Source organism: Lontra canadensis, unplaced genomic scaffold (assembly GCF_010015895.1).
Source record: "Lontra canadensis isolate GAN:19392208 unplaced genomic scaffold, GSC_riverotter_1.0 scaffold36, whole genome shotgun sequence".
Classification (NCBI taxonomy): Eukaryota; Metazoa; Chordata; class Mammalia; order Carnivora; family Mustelidae; genus Lontra; species Lontra canadensis.
In genome coordinates this window covers 2,073,837-2,093,187 of record NW_022631030.1, presented here as the reverse complement: position 1 = coordinate 2,093,187, position 19,351 = coordinate 2,073,837, and the positions used below count along the sequence as shown (strand labels likewise).

At 45.6% G+C, this 19,351-nt stretch overlaps 2 protein-coding genes across 3 annotated transcripts in view; both read left to right on the top strand.

The window, feature by feature from the left end:
* Nucleotides 1-691: 691 nt before the first annotated feature.
* ZPR1 (ZPR1 zinc finger) lies at nt 692-9,026 on the top strand. The gene is made up of 14 exons (XM_032868550.1): nt 692-902; nt 1,085-1,246; nt 1,616-1,706; nt 2,072-2,142; nt 2,807-2,893; nt 3,049-3,171; nt 3,532-3,582; nt 3,743-3,809; nt 4,160-4,230; nt 4,927-5,016; nt 5,504-5,614; nt 6,261-6,347; nt 7,471-7,536; nt 8,233-9,026. The coding sequence occupies exons 1-14, from the start codon at nt 732-734 to the stop codon at nt 8,365-8,367; spliced, it is 1,383 nt and encodes a 460-aa protein (XP_032724441.1). The 5' UTR covers nt 692-731; the 3' UTR covers nt 8,368-9,026.
* Nucleotides 9,027-10,736: 1,710 nt separating this feature from the next.
* Nucleotides 10,737-19,351, top strand: part of BUD13 (BUD13 homolog) — a 27,250-nt gene continuing 18,635 nt past the window's right edge. The window contains exons 1-4 of one of the 2 annotated variants that reach the window (XM_032868549.1): nt 10,737-10,951; nt 12,892-12,985; nt 16,558-16,642; nt 19,272-19,320. In XM_032868549.1, the coding sequence (XP_032724440.1) occupies nt 10,809-10,951; nt 12,892-12,985; nt 16,558-16,642; nt 19,272-19,320 (371 nt within the window). In that variant the 5' untranslated portion in view covers nt 10,737-10,808. Of the gene's footprint in view, nt 10,952-12,891; nt 12,986-16,557; nt 16,643-19,271; nt 19,343-19,351 lie in introns of both variants that reach the window. The other variant, XM_032868548.1, reaches the window with a different exon arrangement.

Sequence of the window (19,351 nt, the reverse complement as noted above, 5' to 3'; positions counted from 1 at the left end):
CAGGCTGGACCTCTTCCCTGACACCCTGGATTTAGCACCAGAACTGGGTGAGAGGTGCCCAAGGAAAGGAGATACCGGAAAGGAAAGTTTAACCACAAAAAGAGGTGTTTTTCTTGTTGTTAGGAAACTGAGGGGTGAGTCAGCTGGGGTTTGATGTGCTGGGGATGTTGGGGTGGGAGTAAAAATGAGGACTGCGTATTTGAGGCTGGAATTTGGACATGTGTTTAGGAGGGCAGAAATGAGTGAGAACAGAAAAGGAAAGAATGCTTGAGGGACTGAGGGAGGGGAATCAAAAGCCGAAGCAACGTCTGGCCCAACAGTGGATGGGAGCCTGAGCCAAGTGCGGAGCCCACCTCCTCAGGGATACCGAGGGACAAGCCAAGCCCCTTGCCGTCGTCTCCTGTAGTCAGATTTATGGACCAATGGTTAGAACCCTGGAGAATGGAGCTATTGTGAAGGAGCCAAACAGTGCCCTGGGTCTGAGAGAACGTCCTGGGGGAAGTAACGCCTGAACTGAGGTCGAGGCAAAGCATGAATCAGGCTCGCTTTGGAAGTCTGGATCACAGAATCCCAGCAATGCAGAAACCTTCTCCATCACAGTCCCCAGGGCCCAGAGGCTGCGGCCTCTTTAAGAAAGGGCGGGGCGGCAGCTCACGGAAGCGTCGGAGGAAGGGGTGGGGCCCGAGGGGAGCGGAAGCCGGAAGTGGAGGCCTGCTCTGCGCGTGTTGGCCATGGCCGTCAGCGGGGCTGTGGAGCCCGGGCCACCGGCGGCTTCTGCCGCTCCCTCGCCCGCCCCGGCCCGGGCTCCAGCCCCCGACCACTTGTTCCGGCCTATCAGCGCTGAGGACGAGGAGCAGCAGCCCACCGAGATCGAGTCGCTGTGTATGAACTGTTACCGCAATGTAAGGCGGGGGCTCGGCGCGGGGCGGCGGGAGGTTGGGCTGAAGCGGGGAGGGGTTGGTGGGGTTGGCGACCCGGCCAGGTGGGCCCAGCTGGGGACCCGGAGGCGAGGCACGCCCCGGAGTCGGTAGACGGGGAACTGGGGCTTCACTGGTTCTTCCTGGCTGCTTTTCTGCTTCCCCAGGGCACGACGCGCCTCCTGCTCACCAAGATCCCTTTCTTCAGAGAAATAATCGTGAGCTCCTTTTCCTGCGAGCACTGTGGCTGGAACAACACCGAGATCCAGTCGGCCGGCAGGATCCAGGATCAGGGAGTGCGCTACACTTTGACCGTCAGGGCCCAGGAGGTGAGAGGACCCCAGAACAGTCTGGTGTCCTGTAGAAGGCTTGGGGACTGAAGCCAGAGCTATCCTGCGACCTTGAGTACTGCGGTGTGCCCAAGCCTCAGTTTCCTCCTTCCTAAAGTGGGGTTGGTGCTGTTAGATGCTCAGGTGAAATAAAAGCTTGTGAAAATGCTTTGCAATTACATTTTGTCGGAGGGAATCAGATGTGTGGTACTTGTTCTCCGTAGTACTCAAACCCTTTGGGCAGCCGGCTTCACGGCATACTGTTCCGCAGGAGTAGTCTGGACCCCCGGACTGGACACAGGAAGAAACTGCTGGGCTGCGGTATGTACTGCTGACCTCTCTGGACTGAAAGTTTTTCTCTCTGCCCAGGACATGAACAGAGAAGTGGTGAAAACGGACTCTGCCACCACAAAGATCCCAGAGCTGGATTTTGAAATTCCTGCCTTCAGTCAGAAGGGAGGTAGGTATAAGGACAGGCTGTTTGGGTTGTTCATGCCCCGCTGCAGTCCTGCTTTTTTGCAAAAACCCGGGTGCCAGGTCTGGTGGCTGGTGTTTGGCCATGTTATCACTGAGACCTTCCTTGGTTCAACATAAACGGAAGCTTAGATAAAACAGCTTGAGAGAGTAGGTTGTGTTAGTAAGGCTGTAATGTGTTCATTAGAGAGTCTTAGCATCACTGTTATTAGAGATGAATGGAACCTTGTTCTAGGCCTCCTCACTTTATAGTTGAAATCAAAGCCCAGGGAGTTCCAAGTGAATTGCTCAGTCATACGGGCACTTGGTGGCATAGTCAAGACTCACGTGTCTTTTGTTCTTATTCACTAGCTCTGACCACTGTCGAAGGACTGATCAGCCGTGCAATCTCTGGCCTGGAGCAGGATCAGCCTGCCCGAAGGGTGAGCTGGGATTTTCTGATGGCAGCAGCTCAAGGCATAACGACCAGTCTATGTTTGAATAGAGTGTTCAGCTTCCTGTGTAGCTGAACCGTCTCGGACAATGTTGGAGAACGTTTGGAGGACACAGCAGGGATGCTGTCCCTGCCGGGATGTTGCCCATGTTTTCTCTCCCATCCTTTCCACTTCTCTTTCCCCAGTGTATGTTCAGACCTTCTCTCAGACAGGCAGTGTGACATTACCTCTGAAGAGCCTTTCCTAATCCCTTGGGATTTATCTGTACTTCCTGAGTCTTCCATTGTACCATTATGTTACTATGACAGGAGTAACATAATCGCATATGTAGTCATCGGTCTTCCTAACTGGCTGGGGAGTCCCATGAGAGGACTCTGGTGTGTTTACTGTTGTATCTCTAAACTGGCATGAGAGCCTGGCCCAAATGGTTGGATGGTGAGAAAAATGAAGCTCATTTGGCACAACCCATAAACTTCAGACTTCCTTGCTGTATCTTACTGTGAAGTCTGAGTCTCTCTGTTCCTACTTACACTGAGGCAGGTGGGGACTTCCTGATGGAAGTGACATGGATGTGACAGGGAGTAGGGGCATAAAGTCTGTCATGAGGGCTGGGGAGCCCTATGACTATCTGTTTACTATCTTTCCCTATCAGGCAAATGAAGAAGCTGTAGCTAAAAGAATTGATGAGTTCATTGTCAAACTGAAAGAGCTAAAGCAAGTGGCCTCTCCTTTCACTCTGGTGAGTATGGAGGAACTCTAGGTGCTAGATTTAGGGGAGGAGAGACCCTTAAGACTGTCTGGGTTTTTTCCACTGGTGCCCAAGAGGTCTGGTGGTAGGCAGAGAATCATACGTGATTTCTTGTTCTAATTACTCCCTCTGCCCCTATCTGTCAGATCATTGATGATCCCTCAGGGAACAGCTTTGTGGAAAACCCCCATGCTCCCCAGAAAGATCGTGCCCTCGTGGTCACACACTATAGTCGGACTCCACAGCAGGAAGAAATGCTGGGGCTCCAGGTAAGTAGCCTGAAGAAGCCAGAAGAATGCTCTGGCATTATCTTGCTTTCTGGATCGCTTGGAATCAGTGGAATATTACTTTGTCATTGCTGCCCTGTGTATCTTATCTCTGGACGTTTATGCATCTTATCTGGCTCCTGTCAAGACTTAGGATAAACTTTACAGTAAAAGTTGGCAGTGGCTGTGATCTTAAGTTCTGTTCTTCCCTGGATTGGGGCTTTGCTTCGTGCTCTCTCTGTTAAACCCACGAGGTGGCAGCTGACATAAGCAAACCAGAGTCTTCTGTCTCACTCCAAGGCAGGCTGGTGGGGAGGCCGAGGTATTTGTGCCAACGTGTGATTTGTATTTCTGCTGTGCTAGGCTGAGGCGCCACCAGAAGAGAAGCCAGAAGAGGAGGATCTCAGAAACGAAGTGAGTCCATTGGCTGCTGCGGAGGAAGGAGCAGGGCTGTGGGTGGACACTGATGCCACTCGGTCTCCCTTCCTCACGACCAACATGGCAGCCACCAGCATGCCAGCTGAAGTCTGGAGCCTGAGCAGGGCTCACGCTACGGCCCCATGTTGTGTTCCAGGTGCTGCAGTTCAACACAAACTGTCCAGAATGCAATGCTCCGGCTCGGACCAACATGAAGCTAGTTCGTATCTTTTGTCAAGCATCTGGGTTGCTCTTCATCTGACTTGGGCACGAAGATTATATGCAGGCTGGGGAGTACTTCCTTCAGGGAAGGCGCAGCGATGAGAAAGGTGTTGCCTTTGATGAAACAGTGTACCTTGGCTTTTGGGTTCAAAGAGAGAATTAGGCTCTGGTTTCTAGAATCCTGTGTCGCCATGGATTGCAACCTTGCCCTCTTCTGGAGGACTGAGGCTGCTGCTTATGATTTCTTTCCTATATCCCTAGGACTGGCAACTATGTTTTTAGGGTTTGGGTTTGATCTCTAGAAGGTGGTCTTGCTCTCCTGGAAGCAGATTTCCTTACCTCCATCTTCCAGAAATCCCCCACTTTAAGGAGGTTATCATCATGGCTACCAACTGTGAGAACTGCGGCCATCGGACCAACGAGGTGGGTAGGCTCCATTGTTTGGGAAGATGATTAAGGTGAGGGTAAACCCTGTTTAACTTTGATCCTTACAAAAGCTGCTTTGGGATGAGGTGGGAGGAAGCTGGGTTTTTCTCTTGGATGTAGTGTAGGGTGAGGAGCCCTTAAAGGAACTGGGAATTCGTGAAATAAAATGAGAGATACCATAACTCTTTAAGACATTGAAGATTGATAATATGGAAGAGGCAGGTGCCCCCCTCCCCTTTTTGGAGAGACTCTGACTCACCTCTCAGAGGTCTGGAAGTAGGGGGAATGCAGATTTCGACTCTGGTAAAAAACTTTCTGGATCTCTCTGAAAATAGAATGGAGGGTTGTAAATTACCTTTCCCCGAGTGTATCCAAGCATAAGCTCTTTAAATACTGAACCCAAAATATTACAAGGTGCATCCATGTTGGGAGTATTTGAAAGTCCCTTTCAGCCTCAAGAGTCAGTTTTTTAAAAGAGGCAGATGCAGAGTTTGTTGGCAGTTTGACAGGCTCTTGGCCAGCTCTTGGTGTTTCTGGTTTGGGTGACTGCTGCCACTGTTGGTTTAGAAGGCTCTGTCCTTGGTAGCTGGTAGGTATGATTGGAGGTGTAAGCCAGTCCTCTGAGGGCTCCCTGACATGGGTGAGGATTAGAATCCTCTCTGCTGCTGTTCCTGACTACTGTTGTCTGTGCAGGTGAAATCTGGAGGAGCAGTAGAGCCCTTGGGCACCAAGATCACCTTCCATATCACAGATCCCTTAGATCTGACCAGAGATGTGCTCAAGGTAACACCCTGCCTGGGAAAGTGTCTGTCTTCCTCACAGGGGCTGTCTCTATCTAGAGGAAGTTGTCTTTTTAAAATTCTTCCCTGGGGTTGTGGGGTACCTCCTTCCTTCTCTGGGTTTCAGGATCCCTCAGCAGAATTAATCCGTGGTAGGAAGGACACCTTTCGAAGGTGATCCATAAATAAAAGCCCATAAATTTGGCATCTTTTTGCCTCCAGTGGCTGTAAGGGCCCTTGTCTCGGGCCTCTAATGACAGGATACCTGCCAGCTTGGAGCCATGACTCAGAATGTCCCTTTATTAGGTCGGTTCCATTTCTGCGGTAAACGTGGATAGGAATGAGTCTAGCTTTAGTTGGAGAGTCCGAGAAGACTAGGGCAGCTTTCCCCCAAAACAGTCAGTGGTGGTATTAAGTTGGCATGAAAACTCTGAGTAGCCTTCTCCAAGAGGCTCCTGATCTAAAGCCCAGTTTGCTCTCTCATCTCCCAGTCTGAGACGTGTAGTGTGGAAATCCCGGAGCTGGAATTTGAACTGGGAATGGCCGTCCTGGGGGGCAAGTTCACCACATTGGAGGGGCTACTGAGAGACATCCAGGAGCTGGTGAGTCGCCGAGTATAGGGCACGGTTGCTCCAGCAACGTGGCTGTGAGGAAGGTGCTAGAAGGCCTCACACGTCCTAGTTTTTGCAGCTGTTAACTAGGGGTTTCTTTGCCTTAAAGCTGATTTGAGAGACTTAAATAGTATTTCGGATTGTGAAGATAAATCTATGGGAAATTCTGAATGGAAACTCCCAGTCCTCCCTCTGGGACAATGTAGATACTTTGTGGTTTTGGGTAAGTCACTTATTTCACTGTAAAATGAGGGGAGGAGGGTCCTTCCAGCACCTGAAGCTCCCCAGCGCATATATTTGTGTGTTGACTTAGCCCGTATATTTATTTTCTTGAATCATTTCACATTATTGATTCCCAGTTGTCAGGCATTTTGTTATTGTAAATTACACTTTACTTTGCATTTCTTCAAATGAGAACTAGAGATCCCCTGGAAGGACATTTTTATAGCTTTTATATTTTCAGTTGTCATCTTGGCAGATTAATGTCTGTGCTCTTAGGATTGGCTGTCTAGGTCAGGAAGCTGGTGTGGAGACTGAGCTTCCCTGGCTGGGCACCCTCCTGCTGTTCCACACTAGCTTTGTGGTCAAACCCAAGAAACAGCCAGTGTCCTAGCAGTTCCGATGCTGTTTATTGCAGGTGACCAAGAACCCTTTCACACTGGGTGACAGTTCCAATCCTGGCCAAATGGAGAAACTGCAGGAGTTTAGCCGGAAGTTAGACCAGGTGAGATGACTCTGGCCCTTCAGTACTTGTGGTCCTGGGGTGCCAGTGAGCAAGAGTCCGCCTACCCCTACCCTGTCCTGTCTCCTTCTGAACGTCTAACCAGTGTGTTGGGTGTTCCCCATGTCCTCTTTCTCGGTTTTCTCCCTTATGTTGTTAGAGCCTTATCTCTAGTAGCTTCACTTGGGTTTTTCATTTCCACTGACTTGTTTTCCCAGAGCTTTTTTTTTTGGTCTTTGAATACTCTCCCTCATTCCTTTGCCTCAGCATCCTGTTGTTTTAAGGATGTGGTATTTTTTTCTTTCCTTTTGAGAATGTTAATGTTGGTTTTTCTTTTTTTGATGTTTTATTTTCCTTGCATAGTTTCCATTTCCCTTTTAAGTTGCCTTTTTTTTTTTTTTTTGCTTGTTTGTTTTTATTTTTCCATTTAACTTTCTTTCAGACACAAAGAAGTTGGGGGGCTTTGCTCACGTGTCTGATAGTCATGGATTGTTGTTTAAAAGTAGAGGACTGAAACACAGTGGAGCTGAATCCTATTCATGTTGAGCTCCTTGTAGGGCGATTTAGCCTAGCCATTTTGTGGAGGTAACCCCAGTGCCAGAGTCGTTAGGTTTTTCTTCTTGGGCTGCCCAGATTCCCATCAGCGGGTGTTCTGTTTCCTGGCCTGAGAAGGAGGACTTGGCTGCCAGTGTTCTGAGAGCTGAGTGTGGGCAGAGAGCTGGGTGTGTATATCTGTTTACAGTGACAACACGTTCACTTAACTGCCTGTCCGTGCTGCCTTTCCCTCCACCTTCAGCTGGGCTGGTGTCCCCTAGGCCTTAGCCAGCAGTGGTGGCAGCTTCTCCACGGACTCCTGCAGATTTCTGCTGAGGTTGGGGAAGGGCAGTGGTTGGCCTGTGTGAAATGGGAGAGGAGGTGGGGATGTCAGAGTGCTGCTTCAGTAGGCTTCATACAGTCCTTATTTTAGGTCTTCTCTACTTCACTTCATGAGGAGTTACCTCATGTCAGCAGTTTCTGAAACTTGGGCTTTCTGCCATGTAAACTGGGTTGGTTCTTGTCTGGCAGACACAGCCCCTTCCTACCAGGAGCTATGTAAAATTGATGTGCTATATTCTCCCTCCTTTAGATCCTTCAGGGTGACATGAAGGCCCACTTTATTATGAATGATCCAGCAGGAAACAGCTACTTTCAGGTACAGAATACCCTCCCTGATAGGGCATGGAGATACATTTTCTGACTTTCTTGGAATATGTATTTTTTCTCCAGAAACTGGAGACTTGATTCTGAATGAACTGCTTTTTATCAAGAAACCTTAGAATTTGAAGAATAAGGAAATAGAGGGGGAGGTGGGAGGGATTGTAATTGTGTGTCGAGAAGGGGAAAAGATACTCCTAGACTCTTCCTCCCTCTCGTCCATCTCTTGTCCCCAGCAGTGGAGTTGTCATTTAGAAAACCTAATTGTGGAGTGGGGGGAAATGGTGCCTTGCCCAGAAGCTGAAACAGGAAACTGAAGAGGCTTTCAGATGACTGGGGAGATACTCTGGTGATTTATAATAACTTCGAACATTTATTGAGCAGTTATTATTGGTCAGGCAGAACTGTTTGAGGTTTCTCTACGATTAAGACTATCATAAGAAGGCGCAGATAGAAAGTTTTTTAGGCAGACTGTTCCCTAATTCTGCCTAGGGCTGGACGGTCCCTTTCCGGGGACTCTGTTGGGCTCTCTTGCTGCTTGCTAGTTGAGCCTAACTATGGGGAATTGGAGGCCTTTAGAATAAAAAACATTAAGGTTTTCGGAAAGTGGGTGTTGGAAGCCACCTGGTAGCAGTAGTGGGGGAGCAGGTAGCTAGGTGGCACAGGCACTGACCGACTGTCCTTGGCCTTGCAGAATGTGTATGCACCTGAAGATGATCCTCAAATGAAGGTGGAGCATTATGAGCGCACATTTGCCCAAAACGAGGAGCTAGGGCTCAATGACATGAAGACAGAGGGCTATGAGACAGGCCTGGCCCCACAGCGGTAGCGACGGGTAGTTCCCGAGCCAGCCTCCCGTGCTGCTCAGACCGAAGGGTTATTTATTGCTATAGGGAAAGGCTGTGGGATGTCCGTAGCCCCCATGTGGGGAGGACACCTGGTCTGAGAGATATGGGCAGTTTTGTGAACAGTTTGTGATGGAAGTGCAAGCCTGTTGCTTTACTTGACTGTATCTTGGAGGTTCTGAATTGGCCTGGGAAGAAACCCAGAAATGAACCATGAGGCACGTCATTATCCCTTTTTTTCCTACCAGCTCTTTACCCTTCCTCCACATAATGCTCTGTCTAGGGTTGGAACTCTGAAGACAGAAGACAGCTACATCTGGAGTTTGGGAGCTGGCTGGGGAATATAAAATACTGGCTTTACACAGGAAAAGAGTCTTCTGAGGGGAGGGAGTCCAGCACGGGGGAAAAAAGCTCTCATTAAAGTGACGGCTTTCCAACAGGACTGGGCTCTGCATTCACTTGTCCTTATTTGATACCATGCTGGTAGAATTCAGCCTCCTGAATAAATTTTCCCCGGTGTAGTCCGTTTGGGGATTGGAGCTGGCATTTCATTCATTCCTTCAGTAGATACTTGTGTGCTCACTTTGTGCCAGGTACACTACAGAACTGAACAAAATAAAGCCCTGTGTTCATGGAATTTAAAGTGAACTTCTTAGGACAAATCCATAGTTCCTGCATTTGCTTTATTAGATGCAGCTGACAAACAGAGGGCAAAGCTCAGATAGTGCCCCTGGGCATAAATTCATTTGATCTCGTTCAGCTGCCCTCTGAGGCAAGCAGGGTTGGGATCTGAGTTTGGGTCTTGTCAGGCCAAGGCTGGGTGTTGATTAGAAAGGGCAGTGGTGGAACTCCAGACAGATGGGCAGGAGATAGGCCGATGGGGCTGAGAGAGTTCTAGTAACGTTCACTAGAGCAGAAAGATGAGGTTTTCAAATGCCTGCTGATAGCAGGGTAGTAGAGGCAGGGCTTTGGAGTTGTTGGAGAGTCCCCAAAGTGGCCTAGAAGCCAACACAGGGTTGTGTCTGGGGGGACCTGTGGGGCCCTCCAGCTAGTAAAGCCCTGTTACCAGTTCATTGAGCCACAAGCTCTCAGAGACCCAACCCAGTCTGCTTTCCTTCTTGGGTCTGAGCTGGACCAGTCAGGATAACCCAGGGGTTAAAAGTTCATGGGTCAGGGCTGTGATGTCCACACCTGTTTGTCTATATATATACGTATATATATATATATATATATACATATATATATATATATATATATATATATATATATATATATATATATACGTATATATATATATATATATATATATAAATAGTTTTTGAGCACAGAGCCTAAATTCTGAGCATTTATAAAGTATAACAGCCTTCTTGACAAAAATGCTTTCAAACAGTGGCAAAAATTTAACACGTTGAGATAAAGGACATATTCGATCTGATATTTTATTTGACAAACTTTGGATTTACCTCTTGCACCTCACTTTGCTGGCCTTTGCTTCCAGGGATCATGTTTTGGCTTTGTGAATTTGGGCAGCTTCCTTAACCTCTTCAAGCTTTGGTTTTCTCACCTGTAAAACATGATAATAAAACCGCTTGAGAACTTTAAGAGTTAAATGAGGTAATTCATGTACAACTGCATGCTTACAAAAAGAAAAGTAGTGTCTCTGCCCTCCGCCTCCCACCCCCTCTCTAAAACTTGCGAATTTAGAATTCAACCTCTCTACCTTCCTGGTTTTTTGAAAACAGAGCCAGGTCCTTTTCACTGGAAAGGTCCTAGGCAAGAGGTAGCTAGGGGCTACCTATTCTATCAAACGGGGGGAAGTTCACAGGTTAGAAACCGTATTTTTTCATAGTAATTACATTGGGTTTGGCATTCCTGATTTCCTCTCTTGAATGGTACTTAGCCTATTAGAGCAGTTTCTACGCCCCAACCAAACTACATACTAATACAAATAACTGGTATATATACGCGTGTCAGACACTGTTTTGAACACTTCACGCGGTACAAGTAATCTCATTCCTCGCAGCCACTGAGTTAGGTCACCCTAATACTACCCAGTTTGTTAAATAACTTGTGCAAGGTCCTGCGGGTAGGAAGTTTTGGAGCCTGGACTCAAGCTTAGCTACATTGCCCCTCCACAGCCCACGATCTTGACACTGTGGTCCTTCTGGAGCTGCATCGTGTTGAAGGGGCAAATAGATGAACAAACAGAAAACGTGGTCGGGTGGGCCGACCGAGGCGGAGTGGGCGCAGGACATCACGCTCATTTCTCGCGAGTCCGCCAGGGCGCTCACCTGTTACCGGGGTCAGTTCCCATCACTCTTCACCACTTCCGGTCGCGGCCCCGCCCCCTCGCGTCCCTCCGTGCGTTTCGCGTTCAAGAATTTTGTCCCCAGCGCCGAGCCGTCTCCCCGCCCTCGCCGCTGCCATGGCGGCAGCTCCGCCGCTCTCCAAGGCCGAGTATCTGAAGCGTTACTTGTCTGGGGCAGGTGCCGGCGTCGATGGGGGCCCTGATTCCGGTCGCAAGCGTCGCAGAAAGCGGCCGAAGCCTGGCGGGGCTGGCGGCAAGGGGTGAGTTGGTTCTGGCGGGGCCGGGCCTGTGGCGGCTGGCCGCCCTGTTTCCCCACAGCTCGAACCTCGGCCGGCGCTTCCTCTCTGCGCGCCGCCCGCCAGGCTCCTCAGGGGCACCTCGGGAGCCCGGCTCCGGCGCCGCGCGCCCCTGGGCGGTATCTTCTCTTTCTCAAGAAGGCTCCAACTTTCGTTACTCTTTCCCCGCCTTTGGAGCGTTCCGTCCTCTCCCGTTGAAAATGAATGTCGTGCCCTGACAATGATGGTGGAGCTCACCCAGAGCCTCCCTGTGTGGATATTTAGGGCCCAGGACCTGACTGTGGGGTTCAGCAATCCCAGGGACTGTGGTCCTGAGGCAGAGAGCTATGCTTACTTCCTGTTACTCTTCCTAGGGATGCTGTTAACAACCTCCACCAGCATTTGTAGTTCTTGTTATGTACCAGATGCCGTTCTAAGTATTTTAGACGTTTTAAGCTTCGGAATACTACCACGAAGTTGGTGTTGTTATTATCCCCATTTTTCAAATGAGAACTTTGTAGCTCAGCGTACTGGGTTGAAGGGTGCCCCCGCCCCCACTCATGTCCACCCAGAACCTCAGAACGTGACTTTCTTTGGAAATCGTGCCTTTGCAGATATAATTAGTTAAGATGCGGTCACGGTGGGTTAGGATGGGCGCTTAATCCAGTGTGACTGGTGTCCTTTTAAGAAGAGGGAAATTTGAACACAGGCATGGGGGAGAACCACTAGGTGAAGGTGGAGCCCGAGACTGGACTGGATTTCCCCTGCCACTAGCCAGACTATGCCTGGGCCTGCCAGAAGTTGGACGAGTCAAGGAAATACCCTCCCCTAGAGCCTTGCCAGCGGGCATTGCCTTGCACACACCTTGATTTCAGACTTCAAGCCCCTAGAACTGTGAGAGAATACATTTCTGTTGCTTTAAGCCCCCCAGGTTGTGATACTTTGTGAGGCGGCTCTAGGGAACTAATACCCCCAGTTCCAAAGAACGAAGCCATTCCCTTTCCTGGTTTGGTTCTGGCCTATTCTTGCGTTCTGTCTTCCTGCCCTTCTGACTTGTGTAAATTCTTTGGAGACAGTGCCATGTAGTGAAAAGAGCTTGAGCTTTGGAGTAATGCTGGTCAGAGTTTGAGTCCTAGCTGTGCCACTCTGTGGGCTGTGTGGCTGGGGCAGGATATTTCATCTCTTTAAGACTGTTGACACATCTTTAAAATGAGAGTAATAGTCATATCACTTGATGACTATGATTCGAGGTGTATAAAGTGATCATGGCTTTTCAAATTGAATGTTCACGTCATGGCAGTCATTGTTAATTATTTGGACTCGTCTGTAGTTTGTCTAACAAACATTTATTGAATACGTACTTCTATGCCAGTTATTTCAGGGTGTTGAGGATATCACTGTGAATGAGAAGGCACAGTCCCTATTCGGGTGCTTCTCTCCTTACCTCCCTCAACCCGTTACGCATCCATGGGATACTTTCAATGAAAGTATCAATGAAATTTCATTTCATTTCATTATTCACACACACAAAATAAATCATATAGTTGTGGGCAGACAGGCTTTAAAGATCTAATTATACAACTATATGAGAAGCTCAAGGAAATTAAATGTAAGTTAGGACTCTTTAAGAATCTTAAGAGTTTCCCATTAAAGAAAGGAGAGTAGGTCAGGCAGAGGGAAGGAACTGAATATGTGAAAACTGATGTGGTAAGAAATTTGGCTCATTCCAGACACCAAAAGATGACCAGCAAGGTAGTAAACTATGGAGACAGTGGTACAAAGTGAAGTTGGCCATATAGGCAAAGACTGGACCTTGTAGAATCTTGTAGGATTTTGAACTTTATCCTAAAATCCATAGATAAGTGTTTGTAGGCTGTTTCCAAGAATGATTCTTCCTTTTTGATCTTTTTATTTTTCACATTTAGAATGAGGATTGTGGATGATGATGTGAGCTGGACATCTATTTCCACCACTAAAGCGGAAAAGGAGGAGGATGATGATGATGGAGATTTGCCTGTGGTATGTATCTTTTGAGGCTGTGAGGACTTCTCAACCTTGATTCCAGTACAGGGTAGATTTATATATATATGTATATATGCTGAGGGCAGAAAAGAGATTGACACTTTTCAAAGAGCTGTTTTAAAGTAGTCTTCTTTGATGATGCCTGTAGACTGTTTTCTTTGTTTATGCAGGGCCTCATTAGCCTAGAAATGGGAACTAATCACAGAGAGGCAGGACTTCTAATTGTAATGTTTAATAGTTAGCCATGGTTTGGTTTATTGAAATGTACCTTAAAAACAATGTTCAGGTTCAATTAAAGGAAATTTTTTATTTGTTCCTTTTGTTCATTGATTCAGCTGGTTTAAAATTGTATACTTTTGTTTAAGTACTGAAGATAGGTAGGTTAATAAAACCGAGTGTCTGGACTTTAGAGACCATACCCTAGATGGGAGACTGAATTTCAGATTTCAACAATGTGATAAATAGTGGAGAGACATTTCACATATGCACCGAGTACTGTTAGAGCACTGGGGGAGTAGCACATTTTTTAATTCCACTAGGAAATTTTTTTAAAGATTTTATTTATTTGAGAGAGAAAACACATACACACACAGACACAGACACACACACACACACACACACACACACAATTTGGAAGGAGTGCAAAGGGAGAGGGAGAACAGACTCCCAGGTGAGCCGGGAGCCCTATGACCTGGGGCTCCATCCCAGGACCATGGCATCATGACTGGAGCCCACTGAGCCACCCAGGTGCCCCTCACTGGGAAATTCTAGGAAGGATGTAAATACCTTGAGTTTTGAAGGACCAGTAAGAACTAAGTGGGCAAAAGCATAGGCAAATAATCTTGGATTGGTTCCATCGTGGAAACCTTGCTGAGAAACACGGTGAAAAGGAGAGCCGTTGATAGGCTGTATTGCACTAAAAGGTTGTAAAAATGAATTCCAGATGAGTATATTCAGTGTTAATTCCCAGCATATTCTGTAATACATCTTTTAAGAGAAGGTTCATATCAAATAGTGGGGCACCTGGCTGGCTAAGTCGGTAGAACGTGCTGCTCTTGACCTTGGAGTTGTGAATTTGAGTCCCACGTTGGGTTTACAGATTACTTTAAAAAAAGGGCAGGTGGGAGAGGGGGTGGTGCCTGGGTGGCTGAATCAGTTAAGTGTCTCCTTTTGGTTCAGGTCATGACTCCAAGGTCCTGGGATCTGAGCCCCACCTAGGACTCCCTGTCACGTAGGGCTTCCTGCTGAGCAGGGGAGTCCACATCTCTCTCTTCCTCTCCCTCTGCCCCTGCTCATGTGCTGTCTGTTTTGCTCACTGTCTCTCAAATAAATAAATAAATAAAATGCTTTAAAAAAAAAAAAAGGAAGAAGGGAAATAATGATCCTAAGGGGCCAATTAATTTGAGTCAGATCCAGTCACTTAATTAATGTTTACAACACTTGTTTTTTTAATGTTATAAAAGCAATACATATTTTTTTTTAGAATATTTGGGAATTTTAAGGTTTAAAATTTTGAAAAAAATACAATAATCACTTACCTGTGACTGTCCAGAGGTAGTAAGTGCTAACATTTAGATGCGTATGTCTTTAATTCATAGATTATACAGGCTTGTATTTTATTTATTTTTAAAATACGATCGGGATCATACTGAACGTATGGTTTTGGAACTTACTCTTTCACGTAGTAGTATGTAGTGATTTCGTTAGTAAGATTTTAAAATATTCTTTGAGGATGTGACTTAATGGTTGCAATGGTAGTTCATTATATGTATTAACTTAACCTGTCCTTTTACTGTATGTATGGATGGTTTTCGGTTTTAAAATATAGTGCTTTGAAAAACATCTTATACAGAAAACATTGTGGAAATCTGTTTATCTCTTTATTCCTATCAAAAGGAATTAATAGGTTAGAAACTCTGGTCCTTTTGAGCTGTATTCCCATATTACTTTCCAAAAGGTAGTACCAATTTATAGTCTCCCTAGAGTTGTTTGAGAATGCCATTTTCCCCATTTCTTCATGAATACTAGAGAATTATTTACAACAACAAAAACAATAGGTTTGAACCTGTGTCGGTTTGGCAGGTGAACAGTGGTACCCAGTTTCTTTGAGAAACAGTGAATAATTTTTCCATATGTTCATCGAGCATTTGTATTTAATGAATTTTGGGGGATTTTTTCCACTGTTTAGAAAATTGGACTTCTTAATTTCTTCATTGATTTATTTGATATTTACATAAATAAGAACATATTACTTGTTTTACTGTCATAAATATATTTTATTATTTGTCTTTTCACTTATAAGGTTTTGACATTTAAAAATTGTAATTTTTATATAATCAAGTATATTAATTTTCCTTTATAATATTGTCTTTTGCTCTTATGATTGCCTCAAAACCCAAACAAGGGAGGCTTTAGCCCCACTGCTCTCTACACTGGTTAAAACAGATCTTGATTATTGAATTCATTTTTGTCACTGCAAGACCATCATCACCACCAGTACTAACGGCAAAACAATTAGGACAGGCACAATACCGGTGGCAGCACAGGAGTAACGGGTATAGTTTCCTGAGCATTTACCATGTACCAAGCTATTTAGCTTCCATGAATTATCTCATTGAATCCTCATAGAACCTTGAGTCCTACTTTCACAAATGAGGAAATTGAGCTTTAGAGGAAATAATTTGCCAAAGGCTATACAAATATTAAGTGGCGGAGCTGGTGATTTAGATCTCAGTTTATCTTGCTTGAATTCAAGCTTGTGCTTTCCTACCTCAAAACTCGCTTACCTGAGGAATGATGGGAACAGAAAAATAGAGGTGAATTATGACTTGGGTTTGGATTTCAGTTCTGCCACTTGCTAGCTGTGACATTGAGAAATTACGTAACATCTCTGAGTCAAAGTTCTTTGTCAGTGTGGAACCTTTCTTTGAGGGCTGTTTTGAGGATTGAGTGTGATAATAAAAGGGAGGGTCTAGGTGAGTGATCATTTATCAAGGATACAAGAAGATTCCATATTTGTTTGGGAATTTGAATGATATGAAGTGTGTTTTTATCCCTTACAGATTCTGTGACTCTGTGTACTTCTTAGTGACTTCTTTTGGTTGGATCTAAGAAAACCTGTGATTGTGATTACCTATAACAGGCTTCATAAGGAGCCCGAAGCCCTTGATGAGTGATAGGCATGACAGGGAACTTGCCTGTATTTTTACTCTGAATGTAAAAGCAAAAAGGTAAAAGGAATTTAGCTTTTAGCTTATCCATAGCAGTTGTGTACCTGGCAGGTTGATAAAGAAGGTTTGTAATGAAGAAATTCACCTTTGGAGGAAAATTGATCAGTCAGAGAAAGATCTATAATTAAACTATCCAGGGACAATCAGATAAACATCTCAAGGGGCAAACAGAATTGAGGACCACTACATGTGTCTGCATGTTTTTTCATGGCTATTTGGACTTGGCATCTGCCACGTACATTAGGAATGGGAATGGTCGTAGCTTCGGGTTCTTGAAACAGCAGTGCTCTTCGCCTGGGTCCTGTGGATTTTCTCAACGTAAGTGTCCTAACTCTGAAGGTGGCTGAGTTTGTGGACGAGCGGCCGGACGAGGTAAAGCAGATGGAAGCCTTTCGTTCCAGTGCCAAATGGAAGCTTCTGGGAGGTGAGTTTCAACAATGGATAAATTCCAACTTCCCATATATAGGGGAATCTTTTTTTCTTCTCTGTACTTTTCTTTTAGAATAACGCATAGTTTGTTTTAGTGTGTCCTTGATCCTGAAAAATATAGTGTGAAAAGAGTTCAGAACTTCTTCACAGGTAGCAAGACATGGGAACTGAGGGGCCAAGTATCCTGTTTTCTCTTTTATTTTGGCCACTAGGGTTACTGAAGTCAGAAGTGACTTGTCTGGGGACCTTGCAGTAACCACTCCCCTCAGGCCCAAATAGCGGGGCACTTAGTACACAGGCAGGACTTTGGAGGAGTAAATCTTTCTTTGTTCTTCCTTTAGATATTAGTATTTTGCTGTGCTTTATCCTCCACTTGCCCACTCTGTACCCTCTCCCTAGGCTAATAATTTAACTCCCTATTTAAAAATTTTTTGAGTTTTTGAGGATTGGATAAAAGGCATTTGTCATGTTTGGCAGAGACTAGCCCTATTCTGGTTTGTCTCGGTTTTTCCCCTGCCTGGCGTGAAACGGGAATCTTGCTTCTGAATAGCCATTTAACTTCAGTTTACTCTCCACACGTGTTCCTTTTTCATACATGAAGGGTAGAAGAATTAACTCCTAAACAGGACTTGTTCTTTCTCTGTTACACATTTTGCTTATGTTAATTATCCTACAGTTCTGATAAGGAAAAAAAATGCATAACCAAAGAGACAGTTGGCTATAGGTTAGTGATCACTATTGCTTAAGTTAACTTTCAGTACATTATAGTGTTTTATGAATAAGAAGTTTATTAACAGTGTATATTCTTTCATCAGAATCTTGTTTACTCTTACTGTTTTCTGCCTTATCCTGTGGTTGTGTTTCTGGTCTTTTCTATAGTCCTTTTTTCAGAGAGAATCTTCTGGTCTCTGTATTTATAGGTCTAGGAAGTGATACTGAACCCCCCCCCCCAATAATTCTTTCTCTTCACTCTCACTGCTCCATCCCCGTTTGTCATTGGAAATAGCCTCACTGGTCTCTGATCCTTATTTCTTTTTATAAATATCACGTAATTTATTGATGCCATGGATTAGATTTGGTGTCAGGTCTCCCTCAGATATCAGTACTCTTCTGTGAGTGGTGATTCCAGTCAGATAGGGCTGTTTCCCAAAGTAAAGGAGTTGACTTGGTTTAATTGATCCACGTAGCAATTGTTCATTGGGCCCTGCCCAGCGTTATTTGTTTTGGGGCCATGGAGCTCAATGACAAGAAGTAGAGGGAGAGGAGAAACTGGATTTTGGCAGTGTCCTGAGTTGCTGTAAACATTTCATTCCCTTATAACTTTGAAAACTGGAAGTTTCAAACTCTTTTGTGAACTACCTATTTTAAAAGTTTGTGGGGCGCCTGGGTGGCTCAGTGGGTTAAGCCTCTGCCTTTGGCTCAGGTCATGATCTCAGGATCCTGGGATTGAGTTCCGCATCGGGCTCTCTGCTCGGCAGGGAGCCTGCTTCCCTCTCTCTCTCTCTCTGCCTGCCTCTCTGCCTGCTTGCGATGTCTCTCTCTCTGTCAAATAAATAAATAAAATCTTAAAAAAAAAAAAAGGAAAAGAGTTTGCACATGAACTCTGGAGTCTGATGGATCTGGACTGGATCCCTCACCATTCCACCACATCGTAACAGTATGACTTTGGCAGTATGACTTAATCTTTCTCAGGATTCACTTCTTCATCTATAAAATGAAGGATAATAGTATTTGTCTTTCAGGCTTGTTGTGAGAATTAAGTGAGGGAATCTATATAAACCGTTGGCTTGTAGTAGGTGATGAGGAAATGCTGATCCCTCTTTTTATCTGGTGATCTCCCCCCAGTAAGGAGCACAGGGATGTGGATTAAATAGTTAACAGTATTTCATTTTGATGGGGCACAGGCTTAGTCAGTTTGCCCTTTGAAAAGAAGAATGAATATGAACTGTATGTTATCTAGTCTGAATATCAGTTGGAGCCTCTGGGAGCTCTGCACAGACATGGTTTCAAGAATAGCATTGGATCGGGGTGCTTGGGTGGCTCAGTGGGTTAAGCCTCTGCCTTCTGCTCAGGTCATGATCCCGGGGTCCTGGGATCGAGTTCCGCATCGGGCTCTCTGCTCATCAGGGAGCCTGCTTCCCTTCCTCTCTCTCTGCCTGCCTTTCTGCCTACTTGTGATCTCTCTCTGTCAAATAAATAAATAAAAATCTTAGAAAAAAAATGAAAGAATAGCATTGGATTGACAGCTAGAGGATCAGGGTGTTAGCCTATCTCCTTATCTTGGTGGTTGTGACTTTCCTTAAGAAATCACTCATCTTCTTGGAGCCTCTGTTTTCATGTCTGTGAAACAGGGATACCTGCCCCGATGGCATAATATAATACCATATTGTACCAGCCTAAGGTATAATATGAAAAATACATTTAAGTGGCTTATTAGGCAAATACAAGAGGTTATCTTTATGGTGTTCATGAGTGCTGGTTGACTGCCCCTAAGCAAAAGAGCTGGGCAGACCTGGGATTTCTGAGTTGTTTTGACATGTGTGCTGCCAGGGCATCTTTTGAAACTGAGTACGAGGGGTGAATAGAGCACCTGTGGGATGTAACTCTTTGCCCTTTGTGTTTAGGCCACAGCGAAGATCTACCCTCACACAGACACTTCCGTCACGACACCCCGGATTCATCTCCCCCCAGGAGGGTCCGTCAC

Bases quoted from the DNA above. Each gene is read 5' to 3' on its own strand.
- ZPR1 (XM_032868550.1), top strand. From the start codon at position 732: ATGGCCGTCAGCGGGGCTGTGGAGCCCGGGCCACCGGCGGCTTCTGCC. The intron at 2,894-3,048 runs GTGAGTATGGAG...CCTATCTGTCAG, and splicing joins TGGCCTCTCCTTTCACTCTG to ATCATTGATGATCCCTCAGG. The intron at 6,348-7,470 runs GTGAGATGACTC...TCCCTCCTTTAG, and splicing joins TTAGCCGGAAGTTAGACCAG to ATCCTTCAGGGTGACATGAA.